Raw genomic sequence first — 19,533 nt, 5'->3', positions numbered from 1 at the left:
AAGAAAAATATTTACCTCTGGTTTTTGTTTGTATTGTGACTCACAGCTAAAAGTTTAGGTAATTGGCTCGTCCCATCGCATTTGCAAGAGTTCGTGGTGATGTTCCGATATTGCAATTAGACGCTATTTACAGTCAACACAAATATCACATTTTGATACAACAGGATTCGTAAATTAAAGCCCTCGCAATGAATCTACCATCTCCGCCGTCCTTAACGTCATTCTATGAACAACTCAAGGTTACCTCGACAGCCTGCAATTGCTTGCATCATGAGAGTGACAACAGGAACTTTGCCTTGAGACTTGTTTAAATACCATGTACAGTCCTCCCTAGACAGCCCCTAGTCATTTTACATTGAACACGTAATAATTTACAGAAACAAAAACGCGAAAGTCAGTGTATGGACCAAAAATGTGAAGTTCAAGGCATCATGGTAGTCTTCGATTGCCACAGTTTCTCGGGTAGACAGTGCGCCGCACTCAACCACTCGCATACCCACGTCAAACATCTTCAGCTGCAACCAAGTGCTTCAGATCGTTGGATATCTTCCAGGATCAATGGTTAAGTCACTCGATGGGACGATGCGTGCCCCCAATGTAACATCTTCAAGCCTTTCACATGCAATCAATCCATCTCGCTACCTTCAACTTCTGCAGGGGATAGACACCAGCCAGGCCGCTTAAGCCTGAACTAAACAGAAACCTCTTTAATAAGCCGCAATTATGCGCATCTCCATGGCTAGAGATGGAAGCATGAGGCTTTACAGGGGAAATCTAAGACATGCACCATGCCGGGTCGACAGTCAACCAGACTAAAAGCGGGTCAAAGCTCTCAGGCTCGGATCCGAATGGTTGCAGTGAAGGGCAAAGAAAGATCTGAGATAACAACGCGGTCCAGATCATACGAGAAGAATATCACAAGGGAAGACAGTTGTAGCAGCTGAAGATGAGGAGCGGCTTTTGAACGAGACCCCCACGTCAATTGCCGACGGGTGAGGTCAATTGCCATCAAGTTCATCAGGAGCATGATCAGCGGTGATGTGAACGGTTTTCAGGGCATTTTCAGCAGAGGGGCACTAATTCCGCTCAAGCGGCAGTGCTCGACAGGGCATCAATTCAACGCAGTCTCTGTCTGTCGGAGCCATTATCAACGCTGCAATGCAAGATCCAATGGAAGTCTCAACAATTCCGAGATTTATTTCCAATTGCCGAACGAGATCAGATGCAAACAGCCCAGATCTTCCCCCCACACAAAGTCTCCTTGCGATGCACATTCACATTCACTCAGGTTGACAGTCAACCACACCGCGGTACACTTCCGGCCAAATCCCCATTTCTTTCTCCGCATCGTCAACCCCCACGTGCCAATAATGACGTTGGTCCTCAGACCCAAAACCACCAAATTCCGCTAAGCTTCGGCAATACAAACCACACGAACAAGCAAGGTTTGGACCATGACTCGCCATTCCCTACCTTTGAGGAGTAACGATCTACCATGGAATTTCACCGCTCGTCACAAACCCCGCTACCGTCCACAAATCCCCCAGATTCTCGCTCTTCCCCAGACTCGCTTCTACTCGCGTGGGGGGAACCAAGCCTCTAAACTCTATGTCATTGAGACTAACGGTCTTCCCGTCGACCGGTGAAAGTAGCTAAAAGGATAAGAAGGTCGTTGTTTCTTCTCACTTTGAGATCTGCATCCCTCATCCATTCATCACTCCATCAGCACAATGTCTAATTTGAAGGGCGACGATACTCCCTCTCAACAACACGCCGAAGATGTTGAGTCTCAGATCGCGAAGCCGGATCTTCATCCTCAGAATGGCGATGCTGTCGCTCAGATGATTGGTGCTCAGCACATTGAAGTCACCGAAGAAGACGTGCGTTGCCTGTCTCCCTTTACTGCTTCAACCAACTAACTCTCATCTAGAATAAACGCCTCCGCCGAAAGACCGACAAACACGTCCTCTCCATCCTCGTCTGGGTGTATTTCCTCCAAATCCTCGATAAATCCGTCCTCGGCTACGGCGCAGTATGGGGTATGCGCGAAGACACCAACCTCAGCGGAAACGAATACTCCATGGTCTCCTCCATGGCGCCCATCGCACAACTCGTCTGGCTCCCCTTCTCCTCGTGGCTGATGGTCAAGATTCCCCATCGTATTTTTATGGCTAGTCTCGTGTTTGGCTGGGGTGCTGCGCAGACGTGCATGGCCGCTTGTACTACCTACCAGGGCCTTCTTGCGACGCGTTTCTTGCTCGGTTTGTTTGAGGCTGCGTGCTTGCCGCTGTTTTCGGTCATTACGTCGCAGTGGTATAGACGTGCTGAGCAGCCAATGCGGGTTGCTTGTTGGTATGGAACTAATGGTCTTGCGAATATGTTTGCTGCTGCGCTTTCGTTTGGCCTGGGTCAAATCAACGGCTCGCTTGCATCGTGGCGCATTCTGTTCCTTTTTGCAGGCCTCATCACCGTTCTTACTGCACCAGTTGTGTACTGGGTCCTTGACAACGACATTCCTTCTGCGCGCTTCTTGACCGAGCATGAGAAGCTGCAGACTATAGAACGTCTGCGTGCCAATCAGACTGGTACTGGAAGTCGCAACTTTATCTGGAAGCAAGCCTTTGAGGCTCTCATTGAACCCAAGACTTGGCTCTTCATCAGCATGGCTTTGTGTCTCAATGTCACTGCTGCTGTGACCAACACCTTTGGTCCTATCATCGTTGGTGGCTTCGGCTTCGATAAGGGCGTTACATCGCTTCTCAACATTCCCTTCGGCGCCGTGCAACTCCTCGTCATCTTCCCCGCCTCATACCTCGCACATCGATACCGCGTCAAGTCCGTCTTCCTCATCGCCGTCATGCTCCCCGTCCTCGCAGGAGCAGTCATGCTTCACCAACTCAACCGCGATCACGTCGCTCCTCTCCTCGCAGCATACTACATGCTCGCTTTCCTCTTCGGTGGCAATCCCCTCATCGTGTCTTGGATGATCTCCAACATCGCTGGTACCACCAAGAAGTCGGTCATCATGTCGCTGTACAACATTGGTGTTTCAGCTGGTAACATCATCGGGCCTTTGCTCTTTAGCTCCAAGGACGCGCCGTACTATAAGCCTGGTCTTACAAAGACTATGGGTATTACTGGTGCTTTAATTGGCGTTATTCTATTGCAGTTGGTCAATCTTATGTTCTTGAATAAGATGCAGGAGAGGAAGAGAGTCAAGAATGGTAAGCCTGCTAAGATTAGGGATTTGAGTATGGAGCATCACTATGTAGCGAGTCCCCAGGACAATGATGAGGATGGTCTGGGACAGAATGCCTTCATGGACCTTACTGATTCCAAGAACGATGAGTTTGTCTATGTCTACTGAGTGTTGGCGCGAAGTATTCAGTTAAATAATAGTTACCAAGATAGCGTGTTAGTTGTTAATTTATGTGTTGATCTACTCATGTTTCTCTCAATGAATACAAAAGAATCTGCTGGCCACATAAGCTCGTCTTCGCGGTTTTCTGGCAGTGCATTCTATTGTATGTGACCTTTGAATTCCATGTGCCTTCGACTATTCGCTCGGTGTAGATGCATTCACGATTAGACCTACATCGAAGTCTACATTATAAAGTCTTTGCCTTCGGTTGCTGCTTGGGTATCTGGGTGTAATGTACGCCAATTCAGCTGCTACGTTCAAGTTGCTTTGGCCTCATTAACCAGTCCGGGACCCAAGCCGTGAGCAGCAATAAAGTCACGATTGACTACTCTTAAGGCTATCTTGGCACCGCATGGTTAGGGAATAGTTCGACTTGCAACAAGGCAAATGAACACCAGAGAAGAATAAAGGCGTATCAAAGACAATAGATGTACTAAGGGTATACCATTCGACTATATACTCCACGAACCTCATAAAATACTAATCGTGAAACCTGCTGGCCAAGTAACCAACATCGGTCATGAGACATATAATTCCAGCTCCAGCACCTAACTATCCAGACCCAACGTTACTGCATGGTGAACTGATAGACACATTTAATCGGAGTTGAAGGTCAGTTCAGCACGCTCAATGATGGGCGGGGGCTTGACAACACCCTTCTTGCGGAGGATGTGTCGCTTGAAGAAGTATGGAAGCCAAACGCGGGTCTCGTAAGAGATGAACTGCTTGGTGGGAACAGAAAAGACCTCTGTTATATCATTAGCAACGGCATGATGAAACCAGGGTTTGATGACTTACGGTCAAGTTCCTCGAGGGTCAGTTGCTTGGTCTCACGGACGAAGCAGAAAATCATGCCCCAGGCAATCAGATTAAGTCCGGCATAGAAACCGACTGGATTATGTTAGTTAAGACCCAACGAAACGGGAAACTGAGGGAACGTACAGGCTCCGGTTGGAGTCATTGCATTGGTCATTCGGGGGAATGTAAGACCGAGGACACCAGCTTTTGATGTGTTAGTTAAGGTCAATTAATAGTGATCTGGAGACTTACCAAAGGTGTTGTTGATGCAGACAGCCCAGGCCATACCCTGCTCACGCTGAATGGTGGGGAATACTTCGGCAGAGTATTGGAAAGCAACAGGACCTTCTCCGAGGGAGTAGGCGATGGTGAAGAGGTAAACGAAGCTGATGGGTTAGTAGGTTAACCTTCGATGAGTGGATTAAGGGACTTACAGAACAACGGGTCCAATCTGGGCGCCACGGCTACCGCTGTGATTGAGGAGGGAAAGACCGGCGGCCAACAAGAAGACACACATGAAGGGGAAGGTCTAGATCATGTTAGAAAGTATGATGGAAAATGGAGCTTGTTCACTTACGATAAGGCAAAGAGTTCGTCGTCCCTTGGTGTCAATGAGGAACAAGGTGGGGATGGTAGCAATGACCTGAATAGCACCGTATCCAAGAGAAGCATACAAGGCCTGAACAGCAGTGTAGCCAGCGTTTCGGAAGATGGTGGAGCTGTAGAACGAAATGACTGAGATTGTTAGTGATTGAAGCATCAAATAGATAGTACGACTCACTGTTGATACCGCACATCTGCTGCGCAATCATGACAGTAGAAGCACCATAGTTCGCGCGCCTAATGCGAGGCACAGCAAAGCAATCCCACAAACGCTGGAAATAACCTGCACCCCTCGCAACAGTCAACTCCTCCTCATAGATAATCCACGAGTAGTAAAAGTCCCTGGCAGCAATGATATCATGCGCCCTGAGCCTCTGCATCGATCTAAAGCCCTTGGCATGCTTCCCATGCTTCATCAGCCAACGGGGCGACTCGGGGCAGAAGAAGATACCAATTCCCAGGAGGAACGAGGGGATGAAGGCAGAGCCGAGCTGCAGGCGCCAGGAGATCCTGCCGGTGTCCTTGACGATGACGTTGGCGCAGAAGCCGAGGAAGATGCCGACGACGACCCAGAGCTGCCAGAACATGACGAGGGCGCCGCGGACGCGGGCGGGCGCCATCTCGGCCGAGTAGATGGGGACGGTGGCGTTTTTGGCGCCGATGCCGATGCCCATCACGAAGCGCACGGCGAAGAGCTCTTGCCAGGAGTGGGTGAAGCCGGAGGCGATGGGGGTTGCGGTGAGACAGCATGCCGTGATGAAGATTTCACCGCGACGACCGAAGTAGTGGTTCAGCGGATCAACGATGAAAGCGCCACTGTCCTCATTAGCATTGCCAGCCAAACTCAAGCGTATGAATAGTAGTCAGTGAACTTACATCAAACCAGCAGTCAAGAAAATAATCGAGTTGACCAGTCCAACAATCCACTGATCACGAACACTATTCTCCTCATCAAGCCCGAATTCCTGAGGAAACGACAAATTGGCACCGTTGGAACCAGTCTGATCCCAACCCTGAGTCGCAGCGCCAATGGCACACAGGGAGATAGAGTACCAGAGCATCTTTGGGCCGTGCCATTTATGATCGCGCTCGTACTCGAGGGCCTGACGCTCATCTTCCTTGAGCTCCTTGACCATGTTGAACTGCTCTTGGTCACGGGCGACGAGGGCGGCGCGGGAGAAGAGCTCTGCGTGTTCGGACATGCCGTGAGTTTCGGCAAAGACACGCGCATCGTGGGCTGCTTGTTCAGGCGTGACACGCTGTAAAAATGAATGTCAGTGATTGAAGATGAAAGTATACATCAATTGAAGTGATTAGATCAATTGAGTTGGGGTCATCGCCGAGCTTCTTGGCGATTTGGCTAAGAAGGCTCGGCGATGGGCCAAGAGATCGCCAAGCGTACCTTGAGTGGATTCTCAACGATGTTCAAGGCAGTCGAGCCACGACGACCTGTAGTAGCAGGCGGTACATTGCCGAGACCATTCTTCTCATTGTGAGATGCCTCAGGGACATCAGGGCCCAATTCCTTGTTATCCATTGTAAGAATGAGTCTTGATGGTAAAGATGAAGGAAGAAAGTGTGAAGGACTGAGGAGCCAAGAAAAGAAAAGACAGGGAGGCCAAGGGTAGTGTTAAATAACTTGGCAATTGAATGCAATGCGGGTGAGACCTGGGGCGGATGAGTTTGGATAGGATCATCGCTCATCCCCGGTTCATCCCCATCTTGTGAGCCAGTCTAAGGATGAGGAGGGATGGTGGGCGGGCGTTTAAGCGTATCCACCACATGCACCTTTGGATATATCTGACCACCAGAATTTGGAGATGGCATTTGAGAAAATGTGGAAACGTTAAGGTTATTGTCTCGGAATGAACCAGGGGGCTCTTGTCTTTATTCTCTTGTATGGGGCTACACTGAATGCTCCGATGTTGAACACGGGAGTTGACAGGGTAACTTTCCATTCCACGGGTGATTCCATCTTGCACAGTATCCGTATCTCAAATCACAATTAAAGCCAATGTCGAAGAGGACTGTCAATGTCTTGAATGTCTGGTATGAGAGCAGTATCAACGGCAACGATCTCAAGCTCACCTCCTCTTTTTCCCCATGGAGATCCCTCACAAAAATTGGAGAAGCTCTCTCCGCTGCAACGAATCATCTCGATGTCTCCACGCGCTAGCAAAAAGCCGCTGAACACCTTGAAATTTGGGGTCTGGGGGGATATTTGGCGATACGTACCGATTAATTCGGCTGCCTAAACGTCATCGGATAAACGGCACATATGACGTAGTGGAGACACTTGCCAAGGCATCCATATTCTTGCCCTTCCAAGTGGAGTTATCCTCCAGGCATCCAAATAAAAAATACAGAACTCCGTGCTAGTGCTCCCATTTAGAAGGATTTATTGCTTTATGATCTGAGAATGAAAATATCCCTCAAGTCTAGAAGCTCGTAGCATGAAAAAGTTTGATCAATCTGCCGTTGGGAAGAAAAACTTGCTCTTGGTTACAATATGTGCAGTGTAACATCACCGAGACATGGCGCTAAACTGTAATCAAAGAGGATGAGACCATCGACGCTCGTTTTTGCCGTTTTGAGAGCGTTGGTGCGACGGTGGAATAAGGGTGCCTAAACGGAACGATCGGACTTGTTTGGGTCTTGGCTTGTGCAATTCGTTTCTTCGGGACCGATCTTGATGAGAGGGAGAGCGTTGGTCGAGATGGCGGGGATTTAGACTGGTTCTATTGTTTGTTAGAATGCGGAGATGGAATGAATAACGCTTGATCAACACATTTCAATTCATTAGTGCTCATTAACGGGCGTTGATCGCGGCTGTCATCTGACTCTTTGGTGTTTGGTCACTTAATTGGACAAACACACACTCCATCAATGCTCCACGATCATCATCCCCGGATTCTCGCTGATCGATGACCCCCAGATTATCAACACGATACTCTCAGACATTTACGATCGTCGCCAGGATACCAATACCACATATACTATTGTAATACTTGATCTTGCATTGTCTCATGTCAAAAGATCAGGCAGCCGAGTTGTATCAGACCCTTTACACCGTAACCTTAAATTAAGCTTATGGGTATAAAGTGGCTGCACCCTCCAGCCGCACCGACAATCACACAACGCCTTCGCGGTAACTTCTTGGAGGAATAACTGAGGGCATCGTCAAAGAAACGACGTCACCGGGAATACTGCCACTTTTACGCCCGCCTTTCATTGTTGTTTGATCTGTCACGCATGCTTGGCAGAGTCTCCACTACGTCATATTCTCGCTATTATTCGCGCTTACATCCTCGTGAGCAAAATCCAGGTCCGACATGAGGGGAACCTGGGGTAATCGCGTGAGCACTAGACCTCATTGAATCATGAGTGTCAAGTGCGGCTTTTGTCTGGGAGATATTTCTGTGTCTGGCCTCAATTCCCTATAGAGAGGGGACATTTCAGAACAACTCGTCAACAGGGTAGGTAACTGAAAAACAACATCATTAAATCATTACATGATGAACATAAAGGATAAAGAAGACTTTTATAACTGTCGCGGCAATTTGAAAGGTGCCTTCAGCTGTCTTTCTTCTATATAATTAATTGACTAACTTATCTTTGTCGGTGGGATACTGGTAATATACTCGGTTCCCGTGCGCTTCTGAAATGAACACTTCTGTCAGAGCAGTGGAGACTATGAATGCTTTATAATGTTTGTACTGCTTATAGAGCATGTATGAATTGAAGCTAGGGCTCATATGGAAGGAACTTACTTATCTTTACACGAGACGAGACTACATCAGTCAAGATCAAGCCGTGCATCTTATGGAGATGAAGCAGCAGGATTGCTTACTCAGATCCCTAGATATCGGAAACTTATGTGATTCTGCAAGGCCGTAAGCGGATACATCGCGGACATATCGGAAATTGTTATATATAAGAAGCTTCACTACCTAGCGTATGTACTTGGATCTACTGACCATAGAAACATATTTATCTCAGAACTTGTCACTACTCCCATCAGCCACATCATGAATGCCCCACAGTCCGACCAAACTTTCTCGCCCAAGCAGGCCTTGACGCCTACACCAGAGCTCTACGGCGAGATCGTCGGTGATGCCATGGAACGTCTTGCTGCTGCATCTCTGTCCTGGACGGAGCCCTTCGGTCACTCCAAAGTCATCTTTCACGATGTCGGTTGTGGGCTTGGAGCCGGTACCGAAGCCATCATGAGTCTGAAGCAAGACAATATTGTCATAAAAGGCACCGATATTAACGAGGACGTCTTGGAGTTATACCGCCAAAACATAGCTGCGAATAAATGGCCTGCCGAGGCTCTCAAGATGGACGCATCGAAACTCGATTTCCCAGATGAGACGTTCACTCACTGCATTGGCAATGCGCTGCTATTCGTTCTTAAAAATGACGGCGTAGACGCGATTAAAGAGATGCACCGTACCTTGAAACCCGGCGGCGTTGCCATTCTCAACTCTTGGGCGCACACGCCAACTATTCCCGCGATTCATGCAGCAGCGAAAAAGACTCGCCCGGCTGGCACGCCTCTGCCCCGAGCAGGGCTAGATAAATGGGAAGACAAAGACTTTTCGCGGGATGTTATCATCAAAGGGGGCTTCAAACCAGAAAAGGTGAAATTCATGCAGAAGGATGTTCATGTTACTATCGGGGATCTTAAGCGTTTTGCGACAATGATATGGAGCTTTATTGGAGGGACTTCGAAGGCGGGGTGGCTTGAGTCGGATGAGGAGAACTGGGATGCAGCTGTTGATGCAGTCGTGAAGGCGCTGACTCAGACAGAAGGGTATGAGAAGCTTGAGGAGGGGAAGAATAAGATCATGTTTCAGGCTCATGTTGCCATTGCGACCAAGTAGGTCAAGGGGAGCCAAGATTTCACTGACAGATCAACTACAGTCGTCCGACTAGGAAAGAAGCAGCAACAACGATTTAGATGAGCCACTCGCTGGCAAAGATAGTTTTGAGAATAGCTTTTATATGTAATTAATTCTCCCTATTCGCAAAAGCGCCCGTGTCTCTTCTGATCTCCTCCTTGCCTTGAGTACCCCCACGACCGCCAGGCTTTCCAGTTACAGACTGGGGAATATCATGGCCCGTTGCGCTGATTCCCTCACCTACCCCAAATTCTCGACCTTCGGAAGCTGAAAGGACAGCGTTGTCTGCTGCACCAGCTAGGTCGGATGAGCCGAGACCGCCTGCGGCCTCACCGTCGCGCTGATGAGGGTTCGGGACGGACTTGATTGTGTTTTGCTTGCCGGCATCGCCAGGAACTGAAGCTCATATCAGTATCGTGAGTGAATACGATTCGAGGGGATGGGACTAACTGGATGTGCCGTCCTTGGCCATGTCGAAGAGATCGCCGCCTTTCTTGGAATCAGACATATTGTAATTTGACAACTTGGGGTTTCTTAGAGTCTTTGCTTATGGTGAGTAATAGCAAAGGTTGGAATGAGCTTAGATAAAACATAGAGAAGAGAAATGGTATTTATGGCAGTGATGCTATCAAGGTCCTCTCATGATGTCATGATTTCATTCTCAGCACTTTCGTCAATCGCATCGTCGTGACGTCAAAAAGCCGAACCACTGACGCATCGATATTATGGAGCTATCGTATTTAATACTGTACAAATTCATAAGGAGTTCGGCTCCGACTGTGCGCCGCTTGCATCGTGAGGTCTTCCCTTCAATTGTCCCGTGACCAGATCAACGTTCATCGAGACTCCTTACGAGCTCGACCGGGCCAGAAGCTTCTCGAGTTCGCTCTTCCAAAGGTCAGCCATGATGTAGCTATCGTGGCCAGTAGTCTCGTTGCTTGCGGGAACGGTGACTGCACGGCCATATCCAGGCGTCATGTCGTTCGTGACACCATCCTCCAAGAATCCGAGTTCGATTGGGTTCAGCAAGTCATCCGCAGTATTAACGGCAGTCAAAGGAACCCGAATATTCTTAAGACCAGCTTTGGAATTATAGGTTTGAGATGCGTTCCAAGCATAGAGTTGATCATTGGCATCGAAGTCTTCAAGCCGAGGAATGATCTGTTCATCAACATACTTATCTATGGCTTCACGGGTCGGGAATGCTCGCTGCCAGTATGAAGGTGATGAAAGCAGCACAAGCTGAATCATCAGTGCACCACCAAGGCCAGCAGCTGGCTGCTTCTCATAATTACCGTTTTTCCACGCTGGATCAATGGTGACAAGCTCAGTGATGAACTTCCGAAAAAGACGATTATGTCCGGCTATCTCAACTGGAGAGGAAGAGATAGGCATCAAAGCATCCGAAAAACCCGGATACTCTCCACCCATCATCCAAGTATGCATGCCGCCCATGGAGACACCAAGTGTCAGACGGGATCGGTTGAGTTTGAAGTGCTCAGTTAAGAGAGCATGGTCGGCGCGGATCATGTCGGGATACTGATACTTCGGAAACGAGGCGCGAAGACCGGTGTTGCTAGGCTTGCTTGAGTTGCCGTGGCCGATCGCATCGCGCATGATGATGAAGTACTCATTGGCGTCGAGAGGTTGGCCTGGGTTGAAGAGAGCACCAGCGAACTCTTCGACAAGGAACTGAGCGCTGGAGCCGGTAGTACCATGAAGGAGAACAACTGCGTTGTTGGATCCGTCCGGATTGACTTTGAGCTTGCCGAGGGTCTGATAGCTGATGTTGAGGGAGTCGACGATCTCGCCAGAGTCAAAGGCGAAGTCTTCTATGGTGAAGCTTCCGCTAGTGGGATTTGGCCACGATGGCTTCGCGCCTATGACGGTTGAGAAGAGTCCCAGAGAGAGAATTGCTCTGGTCCAAGATTTCATGGTCGCGGTGGCAGTGATGCTGATGAGACAAGATGTCAGGATACAAGTTATTGTTGTCGGGATTTGAAGCTTGAGTACTACTGATGAGATGAGGATTGAATAGATGGTTCCAACTACGAGGACCTTATAAAGCTTATACACTGAACATCATAGGTACGATTGAAGTTGGCACTCATTCTGCGCATGATGATGAATGAGACATAAGCGAAAGCGAGCCTAGGGGTCACAATGCCCAAGTTCGCGAGTACACAACGATACAGCAGAGTAGGTCATAGCAGTGTTCAACGTTAAGACGGACTGTGAGAATGGACTTGAGGTCTCCCGCATGAAGACAGCCAGAAAGGATTGAGTGACCCGAATGCGAACTTGCAATGGCTGTGAGACCTCAATCTTGCATTCCATAGCCCTCTGTCCACTAAAGGCGTTAGGAATACTTCGCCAAGTCCATAGGGCCGGGAATTGAATGCGAAGTCCGTCGGTGCAGAATCATGATGATGGCTGAGCAGGCTGACGTCGTGAGATCATGTGACGTAAGCACCAAAAGATCTGGCTGCGGATCTGGGCAGAGGCTCAGGAGGGCGCCTTTGGCTCATTATTTGTTTATGATACGAAGTAGTTTCATAAAAGTCTTGTTCTGTCTCTATCTCTTGGCCAATGCAAGTGTAATGTAACATGAGGCTGTGCAAAGCTGATCTCAACCTTGATCCACCATCATGTCTATATGCTGACGGGCAAGATGACTCATTTCCAGCATGAGTCATCACGCTTGGCCTTATAATATCCTTTATGTGGGGAGTTCCTGGTGTAGTCAACTAGATACGAAAATAAGGAGACTTAGTATCAGTGTTGTTAACAGAACAACCGTCACAATGTGTATGCACGACCATCAAGAAGGTGCGGCATCAGAGCCGACGCCGGACCACGCAGAGCCATTTCCTTGGCATATAGGAGTCTTCGACGCTCACAATCACATTGGCGAACGCGTAAATTCGATATCGGAATTACCAAAGATGAAATCTCGGGCCGTAGCAATCATGGCAACGCGAACCGAAGATCAGCCTCTTATCACCTCGATCGCCAAAACACACGGAGTAAAAGGCCCGCAGTGCTTTGCCGAGAACATAACGACCGTCATCGCAGGTTACGGAAGACATCCGTGGTTCTCCCACGAACTATTTGACGATTCACTAGAGACTCCGACGTACGTGCCATCCGAAGACGTCGAGGCTGCGAAGGCGCAACACTACAGGGCAGTACTCTCACCAGCTCCAACGGATCTAGCTTTCTGGCGCGATCTCCCAGTACCAATTGCACTCTCGACTTTCATCGCTGAGACTAGAGCACGGTTGATCGAAGACCCGTATGCCATGGTCGGAGAGATTGGTCTTGATAAACCCTTCCGATTGCCTATTCAGTGGACGGATCCCAGACCAGAGCCTGATCCTGATCGGACACCTGGAGGTCGTCAGAGAAGACCACTCAGTCAGCATCGCATTAATATTGTTCATCAAAAGACTGTGTTCATGGCGCATCTCAGGCTAGCAGGGGAGTTTGGAAGACCCGTTAGTGTTCATGGCGTGCAAGTCCATGGGATTCTTTACAATGCGTTGACAGAGTCTTGGAAGGGTCATGAGCTGAAAGGCCGCCGCTCAAGAGACAAAGAGAAGAGGGAGGGACAAGCTGAGCAACGGGCAGGAGACGCTCGACAACCCTACCCTCCACGAATCTGCCTCCACTCCTTCAGCGGTAAATCCGACGCTGTCAAACAATATCTCAAGCCATCCATTCCAGCTAAGATCTTCTTCTCATTCTCAAAGACGAATAATATGAGATCGGATGAAGAGAGGAAAAAGGCGGAAGATGCGATAAGGATAGTGCCGGATAATCGGATACTGGTCGAGAGCGATCTCCATACAGCTGGTGAGAGGATGGATAGTGAACTTGAGGAGATGTACCGGGCCATTTGTGAAGTTAAGGCATGGGCTTTGGAAGAAGGTGTTGGGAAGATTGCGGAGAATTATCGGGAGTTTGTATTCGGTTGATGCACGATGGCATTGACATTTAACGTCAGCAAAAGCGAGGCCTGTATTGCTATGAGAACACCTGTTAAGAATCATTGTAAAAGCGTCAATTGAAAATTATGAAAGTTCTAAAAGTCCAGCTTGACCTGCAAGTCCCGCCAGGAAAGCCTATGCCATCGAATCCACGACGCACTGTTAAAGAATCGAAAAGGAAAGTACAAAAAATACAAATTTAGTCCATCACTTCTCAACATCCACTGTCTGGCTCTTCTTCTCCTGGTTCAGGTATGTTCCCAAAACCTCAATCAGAAACCTTTCTCGGTGCAACAAGTGTCTAGGTCCTTGCTTCTTCAAGAACCTCAACGCTGCAGCCAAAATAAGAGGATAATGTTCCTCCGGTAAATCTAGGATGCTAGCAACACTAACTTGTACTCGAAGTTCCTGTGCCTTGACGAATAAGTGGCCAATCTTTTTGTTGGCAACTAATCGCAGACTGAACTGCTCGAATAGGTCATGCTTGACAAACAACTCCAAGACATCCTGCAGCGTGACCTCCTCTCCAAAGATCTGATCAAGATCGACGCCAGCGCCGTCTTGAATGGTATGTCGTAGTTGACTAGTAGACTCAAGTGCCTCAGTGATGTTATCAACCGTCAACGGCGGTATAGCAGAAATGCAAGGTCGATCATATCCAACTCTATGTCGCCACCAAACGTTGCAAAAGATCGAAGTGACAATGACGGGAATGAGTATACAATAACCCCACCATCGCTCAGCCGTGATCATGGAACCAACTCCGCCAAGAACATTCGCGATACCGTTGAGGATGAAGAAGAGCTGGACGCTGAAACACCTCTGCTTCAAAAGCGGAAGTGATGTTGAGCCTTGGAGTTCTTTCTTTGCGACTGAGACGTGCGATCGCATTTTTGAGACAACCATGGAAGCCCAAATCGCACTGATGAGACCGAATAGCGCGATGGGAGCGTTGCCGAGATATCCGGAGAGGATGTTACTCGCATGCCAGACCTTTCTGTTTGCACCGCCAATAGCCATGTATGTACCAATGCTGATCAGCATCGCTCCCCCTCCCATCAACAAGTCCATCGCCCAACGATTAATAATCTCAATTCGTAACTCCCTTGTCGTGATCTCGATAAAAACATCAAGACCTCTCGAGTCCACTACTGCGGGTAGATTCTCCTTCTCCGTCTCAAGGTATTGCTTCTGCTGTCGCAAGAACTTGATATTGCTCCAAGCCTTTCGTGAATCGAAAAACGCGCAGATTGAGAGGACGAAGGCTGATGTTCCGCCGATTGCCATGAAGACTATGGCATAGATGGGGACGGGGACGTCGTTCCATACGTTGGCGGCAAAGTCGCCTGCGTTTGCGAGTTCGAGAAAACCGACGGCGGCGAAGAGATTGTTTCGGAGGCGGTTGTCGTCGATGCACGACCATTGGGAGCGCTGTTTGGCGAGGGTGACTGAGTCGGGGCCTGGAACGGATAGCTCGGTTGGGGGAAGATCGTGAGGCAGGGCTGGCTTTGGAGCAGTGCCGTACTGCTTCATCATAATCGGTGCGTCCATCGTGAGAGATCTAAGAAAGACTCTTCGCCTGTTAAGAACGTTCACATAATGCCTGGAGTAAAAACTTACGAATGAAGCTTGAGAAGCTGGTTATATACAGAGCACGGAGGTATCACATGGAAAGCCAAGAAACGCAAGACAACAAGAAAAGATCATTACAACGGTGAGTCACTGCAAAGTTCTCCCTTGGCAGAACAAAGAGAGATAATAAAAGGGAAGAAAAAAGAAAGCAAGAAAGTGGCTTCTTAATTTAGGAGACGTTACGTACGTAGAGTGACAGATGCTCGGGCCTTCCGAGCGCTTAGTCGCTGCCGGGCTCCACTCTGAGGGCCGTTGCAGCCGAAGCTTGGGGTATCCACGATTCGATCATCCCGCGAGGCGCAGCAACCCTGTTCACTGAAGGATAGCCCTACAATGACATTCAAGTTAAAAGACTCATATAAAAGAGACAGTATTGAGTAAATGCTATCTACTGAGCTTGTTAAGATATCGTTGAGACTAAAAATGGGTGAAGAAACAGAGCATCAGAGAGGAAATCATCACTTGGCACAGTGGAGATCACGGCATCTCCAAGCCGAAGGCCACGCAAGCCTTGGCGAATTTCCTTCTCAGCAAGGCACGCAAATCACTCCCGTCTCCAAGGGGTTAAGAGCAGCCTCAATTGGTTCCCACGGAAGATACCGTAGGGCCGAACCAACCACTAGACACCAGCACTAAATATAGCAAAACCTTATACGGCGCCACCAATTGAAACGTTGCACCTCTCACCTCTCACTAATAAGCATCCTGGCGTTTAGAATACTTGGGCCCCTCGACAACCTTCACAGGCTTTCGACCGGTTTGAACAGGCACACCAGCTGTCAAGGTCAGCCCATCGACGTTAGCGCTCTTCTTTAACGCCCAGAGTGCGATGCCGATCCAGTTATTACCCTTGTAGTTCAGAATCCCCTCCGGTACGGGGAAGGTTGTCTGGGGTCCTACGTTGGCGACGTATTTTCCGTACTGGAAACCGTTTACGTAGAGAATAGCGCGGTATGCACCTGTGCTGGAAGTGTTGTTCTTGAAGGTGAATGATAGAGGAACATCGTGTGTTGACGAAGGGAGGTTGAGGGGCAATTTGGCTGTAAAGAATGACACGCCGGGCTTGGAAAGGCCTTTGAAGGGGGAGCCCGGTTTGAAGGATGTTAGTGGAGGGGATGGGAGATGATAGCCTTGGCGCTCGAAGAAAAAGCCGCCTTCGTTAAGAGGACCACGGAACTTGTCCTTGTAATTCTCCCCACCGAGGTTACCCGTGATTTTCCACTTTGACACCTTTGTCTCCTTTCCAGAGTCTGAAGTAATGTGCCAGTCGAGAATTCCACGGGGCTGCTTTGTCTCATCGACGCCAGGGACCCAGTTTCCGTTCAGGCCCATGTTGTCTACGATGACTGTAATCACATGCTTCTTGCCCTTTGAGGTCTTGGGGAGTTTGTATGTTGATGTGTCATTGTTGTTGTTGCCCCCGCCTGTGACGGATCCGACGAACTTGTCGTCGAGCCAGACTGAGCTGCCGTAAGCGCGACCGCCGAATGTCCAGAGTTTGAGCTTGGATTCTGATCCGGATGCTGTGAAGTGGCCTCGGAAGATTAGGGCACCGGCGTGAAAGCCGTAGTCGCCGGAGTACAGGGAAACGGAGTTGTTGAGAGGCCACTTTGAGTTGAACGTCTTCTTGATATCTGCGGTGCGCCACTTCGAGTCGTCATAGTCCTTCTTCACTTCGGGGAGGCCATCGATGTAGTGCCAGTCCAATGACTTGAGATCTGGCACTTTGACCGAGGGAAGCTTGATTTCTGGGTTGACGAGCCAGTTCCCAAGCTTAGACTTTGTGAACGGCGTGTCCTTGCCGTTGATGGTCAGGCGAGAGGTTCCCTTTGGTGCACCGATGATTTCGACTGGTGTGGTGATGTTAAAGTCTGCCTGCACGGAAAGCTTGGAGCCGTCGACGGCAGCAGATCGAACAAGGTATGGCCCGTTGATAATGACGGCGTCGGGATTCATAACAGAGGATCCGTACTCCCCACTCTTCTTACTTGGCATAGTAGGCACCCAGTACTTGTACGCAGCATTGCGATCTAGCCATGTTAGTCTCCGTACCCAGCAGCATGATGTTAGAGGCTTACCTAAGAGGTAGATGTAAAGAGATCCAGCCTGCACAACACGACGCTTCGTGCTAGTCTTGAACTGAAACACCCCGGCGCCATTCTTCTTCTCAATCTTGACACCATCACCCTCGATAACCTTGATGTTCGTCTGTCCCTTGACAGCAACCTCATGAACTTCATCCGCACCACCATAAAGCACAAGAACAGTTTTATCCCCAAATTTCTTCCACGTAAACACTTCAGCAGTGCTATACAACAACTTATACTTGCCCACAGGATAATCCACAACATGAATCTTTGAATCTCGTCTATGCAGTGACAAAGATCCGCCGAGTTGAGGAATTGTCAAAGTTCCAGCTGATGTCTTGACTTTGAGTTTATAAGATGCTGAGCCTGTGGAGCGATAGTCTGCATGGCGAACGACGTAGAATGCATCGCCTTTCTTGGTGGTGAGTGCTGTAACGGCGATGTTCTTGTTGTCGGTGTACTTTGTGGTTGTGAAGTTGCTTGCCTCTGCGATGGCGTAGTTTGGTGAGACGCGGAGGAACTGGCCCTGGAGTTTTATCTCGGAGTATTTCTCGCGGGTGATCGTCCGGTCTTCCTTGATAGCCTTGAAGAGTATCCGTTCAGCACTCTGGTATTATTGTGAGGGGGGGAACCTACTGCTCCATAGTCGTAGGAGGTATAGCCATCAGAGTGGCCAAGGTTACCCCAGTTCGTGCCGCCCCAGGTCTGAACTGTTAGTCATGACCACGGTCAACTGAATGCGTATATATGACTTACCATGTAGATATTGAAGATGGTGACACCGGCGGCGAGGTTGTTCTTGTAGAAGATGCGAGCGAACTCATGGTTGGTGAGCTCATAGCAGTTGTCGAAGCCACCGCCACCAGGTGGATCAAAGCCTCCGCCCTGGAACTACAACCTGTCAGTTGCCATCTATTACACTAGTACTTTTGACTAACCTCAATGATTGAGTATGGAGTGTTGGGACTAATCTTCTCATGCTCCACGTGCCACGTGGTCGGAAGACCATCCTTGGGCCAGGTGTATGGGTTTGCCTACAATTGGTCAGCTCCCTTGTCATTGTGGGTGATTTACAGACTCACGCAGTCAAAACCAACTGGATATCCATCATGCCCCTGCCAAGGTTAGCACATATTGGCGCAGGTCCTCGTGCAAACTTACATAAATGTCGACGGCGCCAGGTCCCGTTCCAGGAGCTCCAGTACCTCCTTGCCAAGCATCATTGTTGATAAGCGGCACAACAACTCCAGCCTTGCGAACCTGATCGTTGACATATTTCAAGTAATCATGATTCGGGAAGGGCGTTCCCTGCGCAGTGCTGTACTCATTCTCCGGCTGGTACAGAATCACTGGTCCACCATTGGTGATTTGAGCTTTTGCGATGATCTTGGCGACATGAGCAACATAGCTAGACAGTGTCAGTACCGAGTCTCCATTGGATATCGAGTCACTTACTTATCTGTCGCCTCCAAATAATCCGTAGCATTTGTCCTCAAAAAACCCTTCACCCTCTGCAACCATCCCGGGAATCCACCCCCCGAAACCTCAGCATTGATATACGGCCCCGGTCTCGCAAGGAGATAAATCCCCGCCTCATGCGCCGCATCAATAAACGTTTGTAAATCTAACGCACCCTGTGATCTAAACTCTCCGGGCTTTCCTTCAAGAAGTGCCCAGTCGACGTAGAACGAAACCATGTTGAAGCCCATGGCTTTGACCTTTTGGAAGAGATCGGGGTAGAGTGTTGCGACGGGGAGACGGAACGGATGGATTTCGGCGGAGAAGATTGTCACACGCTCGCCGTGGATGAAGAGCGAGTGCTCGTCGAATGTTACTATGTCTTGCAGAAGGGCTCGGGAGTCGAGGATGTTGGATGGACGGGTTCCGCGAGGGAGAACATTCTGGGCATGAGTGTTAGCCGCAAGGGCTGCGACAAAGAAGTTTGACAACTTCATACTTGCTGCATACCCTCTCAATACCTCATAATAATCTCTGTAGAGCCCAACATCTTATATATCAATGCAAACAGGCTTCGATCTGCCCATGACGGATGGCCTCCCGAATATGCCGAACACCTGCAATCCGTATTGGTGGAGATG

The 19,533-nt window shown here is 49.1% G+C and overlaps 8 protein-coding genes across 8 annotated transcripts; 3 read left to right on the top strand and 5 right to left on the bottom strand.

The window, feature by feature from the left end:
- Positions 1 to 1,730: 1,730 nt before the first annotated feature.
- Positions 1,731 to 3,367, top strand: FTJAE_3925 (allantoate permease; the record flags this gene model as incomplete). Its single annotated transcript, XM_037350275.1, has 2 exons — positions 1,731 to 1,880; positions 1,931 to 3,367. 2 exons carry the CDS (start codon positions 1,731 to 1,733, stop codon positions 3,365 to 3,367), a joined length of 1,587 nt encoding a protein of 528 aa, XP_037208970.1.
- Positions 3,368 to 4,017: 650 nt separating this feature from the next.
- FTJAE_3924 (sugar transporter) lies at positions 4,018 to 6,359 on the bottom strand (the record flags this gene model as incomplete). Its single annotated transcript, XM_037350274.1, has 9 exons — positions 4,018 to 4,169; positions 4,220 to 4,312; positions 4,364 to 4,423; positions 4,472 to 4,605; positions 4,654 to 4,748; positions 4,797 to 4,954; positions 5,001 to 5,638; positions 5,699 to 6,081; positions 6,225 to 6,359. The coding sequence occupies 9 exons, from the start codon at positions 6,357 to 6,359 to the stop codon at positions 4,018 to 4,020; spliced, it is 1,848 nt and encodes a 615-aa protein (XP_037208969.1).
- A 2,491-nt stretch (positions 6,360 to 8,850) lies between these two features.
- Positions 8,851 to 9,708, top strand: FTJAE_3923 (s-adenosyl-l-methionine-dependent methyltransferase; the record flags this gene model as incomplete). Its single annotated transcript, XM_037350273.1, has 1 exon — positions 8,851 to 9,708. One exon carries the CDS (start codon positions 8,851 to 8,853, stop codon positions 9,706 to 9,708), a length of 858 nt encoding a protein of 285 aa, XP_037208968.1.
- Positions 9,709 to 9,835: 127 nt separating this feature from the next.
- Positions 9,836 to 10,234, bottom strand: FTJAE_3922 (uncharacterized protein; the record flags this gene model as incomplete). Its single annotated transcript, XM_037350272.1, has 2 exons — positions 9,836 to 10,122; positions 10,177 to 10,234. 2 exons carry the CDS (start codon positions 10,232 to 10,234, stop codon positions 9,836 to 9,838), a joined length of 345 nt encoding a protein of 114 aa, XP_037208967.1.
- Positions 10,235 to 10,575: 341 nt separating this feature from the next.
- FTJAE_3921 (homoserine o-acetyltransferase) lies at positions 10,576 to 11,661 on the bottom strand (the record flags this gene model as incomplete). The annotated part of the gene is made up of 1 exon (XM_037350271.1): positions 10,576 to 11,661. One exon carries the CDS (start codon positions 11,659 to 11,661, stop codon positions 10,576 to 10,578), a length of 1,086 nt encoding a protein of 361 aa, XP_037208966.1.
- A 1,034-nt stretch (positions 11,662 to 12,695) lies between these two features.
- FTJAE_3920 (Cut9-interacting scn1) lies at positions 12,696 to 13,703 on the top strand (the record flags this gene model as incomplete). Its single annotated transcript, XM_037350270.1, has 1 exon — positions 12,696 to 13,703. The coding sequence occupies one exon, from the start codon at positions 12,696 to 12,698 to the stop codon at positions 13,701 to 13,703; it is 1,008 nt and encodes a 335-aa protein (XP_037208965.1).
- Positions 13,704 to 13,922: 219 nt separating this feature from the next.
- Positions 13,923 to 15,266, bottom strand: FTJAE_3919 (uncharacterized protein; the record flags this gene model as incomplete). Its single annotated transcript, XM_037350268.1, has 1 exon — positions 13,923 to 15,266. One exon carries the CDS (start codon positions 15,264 to 15,266, stop codon positions 13,923 to 13,925), a length of 1,344 nt encoding a protein of 447 aa, XP_037208964.1.
- Positions 15,267 to 16,040: 774 nt separating this feature from the next.
- Positions 16,041 to 19,389, bottom strand: FTJAE_3918 (beta-galactosidase; the record flags this gene model as incomplete). Its single annotated transcript, XM_037350267.1, has 8 exons — positions 16,041 to 17,377; positions 17,426 to 18,017; positions 18,071 to 18,139; positions 18,191 to 18,325; positions 18,373 to 18,468; positions 18,517 to 18,549; positions 18,596 to 18,842; positions 18,890 to 19,389. The coding sequence occupies 8 exons, from the start codon at positions 19,387 to 19,389 to the stop codon at positions 16,041 to 16,043; spliced, it is 3,009 nt and encodes a 1,002-aa protein (XP_037208963.1).
- Between the last annotated feature and the right edge of the window lie 144 nt (positions 19,390 to 19,533).

The sequence above is a fragment of the Fusarium tjaetaba genome, assembly GCF_013396195.1.
Source record: "Fusarium tjaetaba strain NRRL 66243 chromosome Unknown NRRL66243_c0000074, whole genome shotgun sequence".
In the NCBI taxonomy this organism is placed as follows: domain Eukaryota; kingdom Fungi; phylum Ascomycota; class Sordariomycetes; order Hypocreales; family Nectriaceae; genus Fusarium; species Fusarium tjaetaba.
This window is presented reverse-complemented; position numbering and strand designations above follow the sequence as displayed.